This window comes from Furipterus horrens, unplaced genomic scaffold, assembly GCF_987537825.1.
Source record: "Furipterus horrens unplaced genomic scaffold, mFurHor1.1.pri manual_scaffold_2, whole genome shotgun sequence".
In the NCBI taxonomy this organism is placed as follows: Eukaryota; Metazoa; Chordata; class Mammalia; order Chiroptera; family Furipteridae; genus Furipterus; species Furipterus horrens.
Window position 1 is genome coordinate 192681914 of NW_028327172.1, and position 12636 is coordinate 192694549.

The window sequence follows — 12636 nt, forward strand, 5'->3', positions numbered from 1 at the left end:
TAGCAGCTTGTGTAGATTCTGAACCCCATTTCCACTTGGGCATATCTCAGTGTCCTGTCTCAGCCTATTTCCATACCAGAGGCTGAATGCACTGGAATTTAGACTAGAGTGACAGTAATAACTCATTATTCAAACTGGGATACTTTTGAGAATAAAAGAAGCTGTTTTTAATAATTTTGCCATAACAACAAACATAAACCAGAGCCATCCCAGGGACAGTTGAAATGTGTGGTCACCCTGGTTACAGATGTCTGCTCCTTTTATTCCCCACTTGGATGACACCAGCTAAGATGTGGCACTGTATCCCTTTGCTCTTTCATCAGCAAATGTTCATGTGTTTTCTACGTGCTAGATCCTCTTGCTGTATTACTTTGTTTTCTCCCTGTGAGAACCCTCTGAGGTAACCATTGTTACTTCTGTTTTTACAAATGGAAAAAATTGGGACTTTGTAAAGTATCTGCCCACGATCAGAGTACCAGTAAATCTAAGAGCTAAGATTTGAATCCAGGAGATCACTACTCTAGAGTCATGCACTCAAGACTCTACTGAGATCGCTGTCTGTTTTCTTGAGCCTTCTTTTTGGGTTTAGCCCCATCTGACCCTGTCCCTGCAGTAAAACCTCAGACGTAGGGCAGAATGGTTAAGGGTGGGAGCCTCAAAGTCAGACTGCCTGGGTTTGAATCCTAGGTCCACCTCTTAATAGCTATGTGCTTCCCTTGCTTTCCTCATCTATAAAATGGTGCAGTTCACTCAGTATCGACCTCAGAGGGTTGAGGTGAGGAGGAAATAAGTCAATGTCTTCAACATTTGAAGGATGTCTCTTTGCTGGGTCAGATGATGCAATTATGCTGTGCTTATTATCTGCTATTAAAGTTGGTTGGGGTAACAAAAATGTTCTCCAGATCTAGAGAGTGTCTATTTCTTTTTGAGGCGGCAGGAGGACATGGAGCGGGCAGGTAACAAGATCGAAATGGAGGGCTGGGGTAGGTTGTTGCATTATGATTTTACTAATGAGGAACTTTATCTGGAAGCAGCAAAGGAGAGAGGTTAGTGCGCTGCACAGCTTTCCCTGGGGGAGGCAGGAAGGAGCACTCCTGGGGGCAGACCGGTGAAGTCTCGCCTCTTACTAAAGGAGGAGGATGTGCTGTTTCATGCGCCTGTGACTTCCACCTGGAGAAGCATAGTTTGGTCTGAGGCTAAGGAGGTGGAGCAGCAGCAGCAACAGCAGCAGCAGGGCAGGCAGGCAGGCCAAGAACCAGCTCCGCTGCTGACCAGAGGTTGGCCCTCTCTCGCTCACAAGCCAGTTCTGTGTCTGGGACATCGTTTCTTCTGAGCAGTTGCGGTGCAGTGGATACACACCTGGAGACGACACGTGAGGGCATCTCCCAGAACCCTTCCCCAGGAGACAGGGTCCTAAGGAGCTTTTGCAGTCATTGCAGGGACACCCCTTTCTTTCTGGTGTATCGGCCGTGTGTGCCCTCGGCCGATGGCAGCGATTCTGCCCTGGGTGGTTCTGCAGGTACCTTGCACTTCTCCCTGTGGGATGTGAGGGTCCCGGGCACTGTGCCTAAAGAGACTGTCTTTGGTATTTGGGTGTGTGTATGTGTGTGTGTGTGTGTGTGTGTGTGTCTGTTTCTCCTGAGAAACTGTGATTAACAACTCAGGAAGGAGTCTGGGTCCGCAGCCTGAGACAGGGAAGGGTGAACTAGACTGAACGCGGTCCCTTTGGGGCAGTTTGCTGCATTTCCTCGTTTTATTATGACTTTCATTTTGGGAAACTTTACAAGATGCTTCCTATCTCAGAAAGATGGTCTCTTCAAGTGATTTGCAGTTTGGGAGGGACCCCAGCCCTCAGAGGTGGATAAGGAGCCGGGGCTGCAGGATCAGGTGAGGACCCAGTTCCAGCCACCTGGTAACCCCCGCAACACTCAGCAGGCCGAATGCTGCAGCCCGCACAGGGATTCCTTTCTTTATACAGCTTGGGATTTTTTTACTTGCTGCAATATGCGATAATGCTTTATATATATATATATATATATATATATATATATATATATATTTTTTTTTTTTTTTTTTTTAAAGTTGAGTAACTGAACTTTAAAAGGACAAGGAGAATCATCTCAAATATCTCTCAGTGATAAAAGAATGAATGGAAATTGTGCTCTAAGATGTCTTATGAGTCTGTCCATTCTGCAGGCTTCTCAGGATTTGGTGCTAATAACATACTGTAGGACCTGAGATCTGTGATCATGAAGCACATTTTCCCCGATCTCCTTCATTTATGGGTACTAGAGAATACATTTTGCCTCATGGTATGGAAGTGCCCCACGTGGATTTAATTCATTTTCTCTCCTATTATCTTTTCCTAGATGCTAACAACTAACAGAGCCAATGAGGGTTGCATTTTTCACCATTTAAAAAAAAAAGCCTTCTAATAGATAAAAGAACTTAGAGATTTTTATATCCATTAGCCCTTCATTCCACTTAATTCTTGTAATCTAGTCTTAGAAAAATAAATCTGAGCACACAGACAGAAAGTTAGACAAGGAGATATTTATCACCACATTTTCTAGTAGCAGAAAAGGTCACAATTAATTTTCCAACAACAGAGGATTAGATGATTGAACATCATGTCACAGTTAAAGACACATCAGGCGTACCTGGTAGCGGATTTTAGGGTGAATCGATACAGATTGACTTGGGACCAATGAGTGATTTCACGCTCTCTGTCTTCTAGTGTTTTGCTGTGCGCTCTCTGGGATGGGTAGAAATGGCGGAGGAGGATCTCGCCCCTGGGAAGAGCAGCGTTGCTGTCAACAACTGCATCAGGCAGCTTTCGTACTGCAAAAATGACATCCGGGATACAGTTGGCATTTGGGGAGAGGTAGGTAACGTGTGGAAATGATGAATGGCAGGCTTGGTTCCATCCCACTGGGCCCCGTGAAAGCCCAGGGTTCGGTGGGACACGGCACGGGGGGCCTTACAGGTGCTGATCAGGTGCGCTTCCCCTTTAAGGCAGGCAGTGTGGGCAGCACACACCCTGTGATCTAACCGTCAGTCCTGTCAGACTCCATAAAGGACTGGGGCCCTGGGAGAGGACATTGCTCAACATCTAAGTTACAGGGTCTAACCTGAGATCTCTGAGTCCCCCAGAATCCATTGTGGACTTTAAGGCCCCCCAAAAAACCATAAAATTGCATGCAAAATTGGGCGTGCCGGGATGGAAGAGCCGTTTTCTGGGAATGTGATCCCCATGCATACACAAAAATATTGATGACGCTGCTCTAAAAGTTGAAAATTATCCTTTATAACACATTCTTCTCTATTACCATCTGAACATTAGCATTATACGTGAGTTTTGAAATTGATATGTATATATTCTCACTTAGAACAAAGTAATTCCATTTTGAAATATTAGTAGAGATCATTTCAGAAAGGAGAATAAGTATAAATGTGAAATACATATGAAAATCATCTGAAATAGGAAAAGCCGGTTCCTACCATGCTCTGAGACCCGTCGAACAAGCGTATCGGGAGCATCTTGGAATAGTGTTGCTATAGGAGTGATTTGGTCCCTCCCCAGCAAACAGAGCACACAGAGTGTCTGTTGCCTTTGGGAGAACCAGTTGGGTTTTTAAGCAGAACCAACCCAAAGAACGTGCATCACCCAGCTGAGTGAGGGGCACTTGACCTCACTGCAGGTCACGTCCTATAAAGTGTATTTAACACACCAGGTGAGAATGTCAGCCACAACAAGCCCTTCAGAGTCTGTTAGTACCTGCCAGGTGTTTGCCATGAGCAGCTGAACAGGAGGGGGCTGCTGCCTGGTGGCAGGTGTCCTGGGGGCCTTTCACTCGTGGGTCTGCCTGAAGATCTCCTTTAGGCTGCAGTCAGTGCTTAGTTCCCCGTGGGAGGGGCCGGAGAGAAGAAGGCACCAAAAATCCCTAGCAGCTCTCAGTCATCTCAAGGCACATCACCTGGTTGGCCCAAGAGGGACCTGGGCCTGCTCTCCCTACGGTTCCCGGCTCTCGGTGGTTATGCAGCTCCCGCGCACCCCTGTGTGGCAGCCTTCAGCTGAAGCCTGGGGGAGAGGAGCGCAGCATTTAGCTGAAGATGGGTGTTGGGGGCGGCAGCTTGGCTCCTCTTGGCTCTGCGAACCATTGCTCAGCTAGTTACCCAGCGTCCGTGAGGAGCTAGGCAACTGAATCTCTCCAGGATCTGCACCTCAGCTGTGGTTCATCTGCAAATGAGCTGATTAAGAATTGGCTCTTTGCCCAAGGTCTGGACATAGCCATGACCTTGAAATGCCCACAGACAGACAGAGGCCCTGCCCCGCAGCAAGCCGAATGATAACAAACCAGGTTGTCAGCGCAAGTTAGAGAGTTCATGAGCCAGGGTACCTTAAGCATGTGACATAATATCTGAGATATGATCAAGTCATATGAGTGTCAGCTGTGGTAGCACCAAGAAATGTCACAAAGCCGTGTCTGCTGTTTGCCAGCCACATCACACAGATGTGAAGGGTGGAAGAGTTGAGAAGAGATGGGCATTGTTGTGGGGCTGAGAAGGCCGGTGAGGGGTGCCTGCTGGGGTCTGGCCAGAGGGGAGGGAACGGGGAGAGCATGGTTATCAGAGGAGGCGGCATGGACTTAGTAAAGACCGGAGTCTCCAGGGCACCCGCCATTAGCCTTTTTTCTTTAAGATTCGGAAGTGTACATAATTTAAAATGAGAGCCGGCTAGAGAGCAGGCCAGGGACACATTTCAGAGGGCTTGGAGAGAGAGAGAAAAACTTGGGAAGTGAGGGAGATATGAAAAGATGTGTAAATATTTTACTCAGGAGAGGATCTTTCTCTCTTAGGAAAACAAATTATAGACCCAAGGGGTGTCTTCCTTTGACTGCTGGAACAACACCACCGGGTAGCCACAGCTATCACGGAGAGTTGTGCCTCACGAGGAAGGTGACATGTTTTCTCATTGAATCCAGGGCAAAGACATGTACCTGATCCTGGAGAACGACATGCTCAGCCTGGTGGACCCCATGGACCGCACTGTGCTCCACTCACAGCCCATCGTGAGCATCCGCGTGTGGGGTGTCGGCCGTGACAATGGCCGGTGAGTGCCCTGGGGTGATGCGGCCACTTGTCACCTCACTGTGTGCCCTGGTTTTAGCTTAACGCAGAAGTGTGGTCTCACTGTTCCTGCATTTCACTGAATATACGATGACAATAAACTGTTTAGAAATGTAAAAAATTACAGTATATATTTCCCCACCTCATAAACCCTCCACGCTACTTCCCTTCCTGGTGTCTGTACCTCAATCAAACCTTTTGTCAGCTCTGGATCTGCCTTTGATTTCTGCCTAATTCTCCTCCTGCTCATCCTCATTCATCTAAGTTCCCAGCTCACCTCGGCTCCCTGAACCCTCACTTTTCTTCTTCCCTGCTCTCTACAGTCTATTTGAACCCTCCATTTCATTCGGGTGAGTCTTGGCCATTTCACATGCCCGGTACTTTCTTTGTAGAGGGCTTGGGTGAAGGGAGCAGTTACACAGCCTTGAATCACAAGCGCTAGGTCACAAAGCCATGATCACCAGGAACTTCTGGGGCTTGGGCTTGGCTGCACTTTTTTAACCAACATCTTGGTCATATCAAAATTCCATTCAATGTGTTTGTATTTTTTTCTTCTGACATTCTGCTGAAAATCTGTTATTTACAGAAGTGCTTCTTACTTAGATGTGTTGTGAATTTTCTATTCTCCAGGACGACTGGCAGCCAGAAAGTTCTGGTTTTCAAATACATATTCTAACTAAAAAGCAGCACTTATCACAGACATCTTGGAGGCCATTGTTAAGTAACTGGGCTGCATTAAATGCACTTAACTCTTGAGTTACAGTTGACCCCAAGGTCCACATGAACCCAAGCAGTTCAAACCCAAGTTGTTCAAGGGTTGACTATGCTTTCTATCTGCAGGCGGAAATTTGAGCAAGTGCTGACTTAAGTTAGATGTGGATTTTCGAGCATTCAGGTGGTCGGTGCCCCTAACCCCCGAGTCGTTCTGGGGTCCACTGTATAGTTCATCTTTGGCAACTCTCAATGTGCCTGAAATCCTCCTGGAATTCAGGGATGAGCTATAGGATGATTAGTTATGGCATTGTTGAAAACAGACGAGAACATTGCAAAAGCAGGTGAAAATCCCAGACAACACAGAGGTGGCTCTCTTGGTTCCATTCTTGGACACTCTGGTTTATTGAAGCATATGGTTCCCTCTGCCCTGGATCATGCTCCAGCCTTCGTCTGCAAGGCGGGGCATTAGTAGCTTTGATAATCTTTTGATTCAATTGCAAGTTCTAAGCCAGAAAGGAAAATGGTTATGCGTTCATCAGTCAGATAACAAGCATTGCTGGAACCAGACCTGAGAAATGACCTTGAGGTGTGTCCTCTGACTGCTGGTGGGATAATCCTTCCTGGGAGCCAGTTGTGTGTGTGAGCTTTTGTAAGAGAGTGATGATTCATGACAGCTGGGCCAGGTGCTCTGGACAGAAAGAGTGGACAGAGTAAACATACACACCTGTCATTCACTTAGCAGATCCGTAGCACTGAAGTGGATGCATTGACATGAACTGATGAGTTTTTACAAGGAAAATACCTGATAATGTTTCCTCGTTATTAAGAACTTTTAGCCTTGATGGAAGGGTACAAGATACTTGATACTTACCTGGTTCCTGTCCTCCAAGTTTGTTTTTTAAGGCAGGAGCCAAGGTAAAAATCATTACATACCATGCATATACAGCTAAGTGGGGTTGTGTTTTCTTAACGTTGTGAGCAGATTTCACTGATGAGGTTTTCAGCCCAGCTCTTTAAAGTGAGGCCAAATGCTACATGTTCAGGGAGAAAAAATATGACTCAAACTTTAGTTGACTAAAAATCATTCAAGCTCTGAGCCTCAGTTTCTGTCATCTGTGAAATGGGGTTCATAATAAGGACCACAAAGCATGTGTACATGTGCCTGTGTGTGTACAGTAACCGGCACAGTGATGGGGACATGGCAAATGCTTAATGAATGTTAGCTCTTGATTTGTTAAAGCAATAGACGCTAGCAGATGCAGCTAATTACATGGCTTCCTTTCAAACACAGGCGGCAGGCAGGGGGTGGGGACCAGACCTCAGGGAGGTTTCAAGAGCAGTTGCTCATTGGATGCAGAGGATGAGAGGCTGTTCCGGGCACTGTGAGTTCAGTTGTCCTGCAAAGTAGGAAGAGCCTGCCACCCTCTGCCCACAGTGGTGTCTGTGTGCATTAGGTTCCATTGCCTTGGGTATGTGTTTGAGAGGTGGGCTGGGCTTACCCATGTTTTTTAAACTGCTTCTTATTCTTGCTCAATGTTAGCAGAGAAGTGTAATTTAGAAATTCACCTAGGGTTCCCTCTCAGCTCTCAGCTCTCAGGACCTCAACAAGCTCATGTGGTGGTTGAGGACCCTTGAGCTGGACTGCAGGAAATAAAAGTGTGTTTGCCAGTGAAAGGTTCTGTTGCTCCCCATCGGTCCCCTGCGTTTTCATTCCCTAGAAGAAGGGGACTGTATGCCTGCCTTTTTGTTTTGAATTTTTTTTTTTTTTGCTTTTCTTTTTTTTAAACAGCAATTTACAAGAGCAAATTCAATTTGTAATGCTGCGAAGGAAAGGGGTGTTCGCTTTGCATGAATAAAACATAAAAGTGTTTCATTTTGCTTGTGAAAATGAGTCTATTTCTCACTCTCCTTTGTAACTTCCCTTGCTGAGGAAATGGAATCTCTTAGGGGGTTTCTTGATGTGGTTAAAATGAAAAGAAGTGTATGTATACCAGAGGCTTGAAAAGCACAACATCTTTCTGGAAATGCCGAGTGCGCCACTAAGCCATGTTATTTCAGAATTTATAAAGTTATTTTGGGTTTAGCATTTTCTTAAGGCTTTCAAGTGGTTGTGATTTGCCTGAAGCAGTTCCTTAGGAAGTGTACCTTGGGTGGGGGCGTGATCTGGCTGTGATGACCCCACTGGTCCCCAAAGTTGATTTGGAGAAACTTCACATTATGCAGGAGCTGCAGTCACCTCCGATATTGGTCCTCTGTGGGGTGTTGCTTGTGGCTGGATGGGGCTGAAGTTTTTGTCTTGTTCCTGAGAGTCATGTCTGCCTCCGGCATTTCTGGGAGCACATTTGCATTATTGCTCTGCAAAGGGAGGGCTGGCTCCCTCTGCTCTCAGGGCCATTCTGTGTTTTCGGTTCCTTTTGATCTCAGCGAGACGCCTGTGAAGGCTCCCAGACATGGAGAGTGGCCTGGCGAGAGGGGTTTCGGGAGCCTCTCGTTTCCAATCAAAGGCAGCAGGGAAGGGGGGTTGGGGGTGAGGGGAGCACCCAAGCTGACCTGCTCTGCTCCCGCCCTTGTTTCTGGGTGAGAACAGCTCTGGGCCTTAGAGCCTGCACATTGCCCACAGTGACTGGGGCGGAAGACCAAAGTGTCACCTCTTCTCTCATCTCCGCGGGCCTGCCAGGCTGCGAGGGATTTCAGGGGCCCGCGCTGATGCCCTGCCACAGCTCTCCTTGTACTCATTAGGACCCCGGGGAGAGCTTTCTCTGTATGCTTTTGTCAAGGAATCAGACGCAAGCAACACAATTTCTGAACATAGGGGACTTTTAATAGGGACTCTTCTCTCCTCCGTGGCAGATACGGGTCCATCTGCTGGGCACACACATCCTTGTGTGCGTAGCCAACAGGCAGTAGCGTGTGCTGATGGCACCTGCTTCCCATGAGAAAGGAAAATGGGTGGGCGTTATAGTCGGAGGATTTGTGACCCCATAGTGGGATTCTCCTGTGATTTCCATAGCAGCGGAGCGCTAATGAAGTAAGACATCCACAGGCTTTCCTTGAGGGAACAAAGCACCGCTAGGGTCAGTTGGGCACCTGAGATCTTCTTGGAGGTTCTCCTATGCTGGTGTGCCCTGAGACCCTCCAAGAAAGCATTGCCAGGCTTGACTGGAAGGATTCCCTTCATGGAAACGCAGTCACATGGAACAGACTGGGAACTGCTGCTCTGGTCAGTCACCTCATTAATTTAAACCAGTGACAACAATAGATTACTATTTTTGCTTTTAAGAAAAAAAAATGGAATTACTTTAAATAAGCAACCATTATAACTTGGAGACCCCATTGGTCCTGCTCTAATAAAGATCAAATTCCTTCATAATCAATAGCAGCTATCACAGCCATTGTACACACGTGCTTTTTAAAACATATTTTCTTATTCAGATTAAATGTTGACCCTGTGATACTATTTATGCTTACAATTTGAATAGCAAAACCTCTCTTCCTAGAAGGTGTTTTATATTTCTGCTCCATTTTTGATGAATTATTTTAATAAAATTTCACCATGTCATAGATTATTCATACATTTTAGAATGAGTTTATCTTTGATTAACCGGTTTATCTGATTAAGAGCTCAGGGAACTTCTACCTAAAGAATATAGTGTTGAGTGTGCGGAATATTTTTTTCTGTTCCATTCTCCTCGGATATTCCCAACTGGTTTTTTCCCACAAGCCCCTGGTTTAAGTTGTTTTAGAAGGTGTTGCCACACAAAGTTCCTGCTCTTGTTTTCCTGCCAATGTTGTTTTATTTTGATTTCTTTTGCTTAATTTGGAGGTGGGTTTTGCATGGTGGGTCCCTGAGTAACACTGGGGTAGATTAATTAAAATGTGCAAAATTTTAACTCATAGGGTTTTTAATTTAAAAGGTGGGTTAGTCACCAAAGTCTCTCATGCTCTTTATTGTAGAGATCATGAACCAAGGACAGAGGGTGTGATTTACCTTAGATGACCTGTTTGGTCATGGCAGGGCATGAACAGGCTCCTGGGGTTTCCCTCTGTCCCAAGAGGATGCTTCTCTGTTCGCGATGAGAGATGATGCATGGTCTGAAATAACCTGGGTCAGCAGGGACACAGCACTCTATGGCCTTGTCATTGTCCCTAAAGACCTGGCTTCTTAATTGAGGAGAAAAGACACAGGTGTGACTTGAAAGCAGAGGTTGACAAACTATGGCTTCAAGCTAAGAATGGCCTTAGACATCTCTAGTGGGTTGTTTAAAAAAAAGAAAAATGAACAAAATACAGATGTGGGGGACCCCACATGGTTGGCTCTTTCCAGAAGAGAGTTAGAGCAGCAATGCCTTCCGAATAGCATGAGGCGGTCTTCATGGCAGCTGTAGGAGGTCGTGGAAAAGGCAAAGCCCTTTTCTTTCCTGCCTGTGTCTCAGCTCTGCCAGCATTACCGAGTCCCTAAAACACAGTTCTGCTTTGTGAGTTTGCTGCCTGTTGGGCTGACGAGAAGGAGGAGGAAGAAGAAACTTGCTTCCTATTTCTGTGAGCATCATCCTAGAAAAACTTCAGTTCTGACCCTACCTTGCAGGTTTCCCAACATGCACAGCATCCTCACATCCCTCCAGAGCCACCAGCGCCACCGGCTGTTGTTGAAGCTCTGGGTCCTAGAGCCTGGGGGCCCTTCCTTCAAGCCTAGAGACCCCCACATCCACCGAGCAGGTGTCAGGGGTCTTGCTCCCTGGGGCGCCACCTCCAAACTTCTAAGTTTGAATGATTCCTACGTCTGTCCTTGATTCCCTCGACCCTACAGGTCACAGCCCCACCTTGTAATTGCTGCCTTCGTGATAACCTCTCCACAGCCCCTTTTGGCATTTTTAGTTTCCTAGTGACAGTTCTTTATAGGACCTCCTCTCTGTTCGCATAACCACTGTGGTTTCCGTCTCCTGCCTGCAGGCTCCCTGGATGACATTCGGGTCAGATCCGTGCCGACTAAGGGAGGCAGCCGCCACACACAGCACAGAGGGGTCTGCCCCCGCCGCTTTGTTCAGCGAGCGAGGGCGTGTGGGTGTCCTTTCAGTTCAGCTACACTGCAGGGCAAGTGACACACAGCACCTGTGCTAAGGAGACTTCCTTTCTAAATTGGTACAAGTTGTCAGCAACAAAGAGCAATTCTGCCTTAGGTGACAGGGATGTAGAGATAGCGAGCTTCTTAGTTTTTGAACCAATCTGAAAGTTATCTCTATATTTGCTCTGCCGTCATTTCTTTTCCTAGGATTAACGGGGGGCGGGGGAGGTTTGTCTATATTGAGGCTGGAGAGCTTTGTAATGCTGTCTAGTCGGAGGGTTCGCTGAGCCAGACAGTAACGAATGATTGATGGATTCCCAGATCTGCTGATGAAAGCTGAATTTGGGGTATGTGCTGTCTTGCCTCCAGGAGTCAGGTCTTCAGGGAGACAGCTATAATTCTCTCCCTATGCTACAGTATTAGCTTGACCCCGAGAGCTAATTTCTTTTTAATGCAGCCCCAATGATAAGCAAAGGCATCAGGATTTACTTGACCATTTTGCTGACTTACACTGTAGTTATATTTTATCTCTTTAGAAGTGGCTTCCTCGCCTTCTATTCATCATGCTGGGATGCTGGCTAATGCTCTCAGCTTAGAATAACCTTTAAGGAAAGACATTGTAAGTGATCATCCAAGTCAAGTGTCCCTCAGAGGAATGTGTGAAGGCATTTTCAAGCAGGTCTTTCACAGTGACACTGTCCCTGTTGGCGAAGATACGAAGATAACAGTGTCTCATTATCCATTTTGGTAACTGGTTCAGTGCATAATCTAGCATTTTTCATAAGCGTGTTTCAGCACCAGCCAGTGATGTGTGGAGGCTTGAGGTTATTTTGTCGAGATAGAGTAAGCAAGAAATTTTCATGCTGCTCCCTGAACAACTTCCACCTTGCACTTCCCCAGGGTCCCAAGCCAGATGAGAAATGGGGCTTTCTGGATGCAAAGGGAGAGAGATCAATCATGCTTGGCCACAGGGACTCTCCATGTCAGCCCTCAAAGCATCATGGTCTTCTTGGATTACTTGGAGCATTTCAACATCAGAAGGAAGACTAGTTTTAGGGGAGAAATAGTTTAATAGTCCATGTATGCACGGATTGGTGTCTTTGACAGCAGAAAAGTGGTCACTCCTCTAACCCAGAGCCTGGCTTGATTGCTAGCATGTTGCATAAGCTCCATACATAGTTAGGTGTTTAATGAATTGCTGAGAGCCTCTTGCAATTGCAGATGAATGGGCAGTCACTCCTCCTGTCCACAAGTTGTCACCCTGAACTTTTTACTCAAATGTAATCATCTGAGATGTTTGGCTTCATGGTGAGCCTAATGATTAGGGACATAATGTAGGTGTATGATCATCTGTTTCTACACTTCTGACACCAAATGTGTGGGTTTCCTACACCAAGCAGTTCTCCAGTTCTCTGCGGACACCAACTGGACGTCTTCCAGTTCTCTGTCCTGACACTAACTATCTAGAGTTATTGAAGATTCCACAGGTCAAGGGCTCAGTTCCATAAGATTGTCCTGCACTTTGGGTGCCAAGCACAGGTCCAGGACACCCATGCTTCTGAATGATTAGATATAAATTGGGAGTTCCCATGACCCCTACTCAGGTTGGGTAATTTTCCAGAATGGCTTAGGGAACTCAGGGAAACATCAGAAGGGCTGGTAAAAGGATACAGATGGACAGGCAGATTGGTAAAGAAGTACATAGGGTGAGATCTGGAAGCGTTGTGACC

At 46.5% G+C, this 12636-nt stretch overlaps 1 protein-coding gene across 6 annotated transcripts in view; it reads left to right on the forward strand.

Annotated features, from left to right (window-relative positions):
* Positions 1-12636, forward strand: part of APBB2 (amyloid beta precursor protein binding family B member 2) — a 328286-nt gene that overhangs the window by 252770 nt on the left and 62880 nt on the right. For all 6 annotated transcript variants that reach the window (XM_090266952.1, XM_090266954.1, XM_090266955.1 and 3 more), the window contains 2 exons: positions 2738-2884; positions 4986-5113. In XM_090266952.1, coding sequence (XP_090123078.1) covers positions 2738-2884; positions 4986-5113 — 275 coding nt within the window. The remainder of the gene's footprint in view (positions 1-2737; positions 2885-4985; positions 5114-12636) is intronic.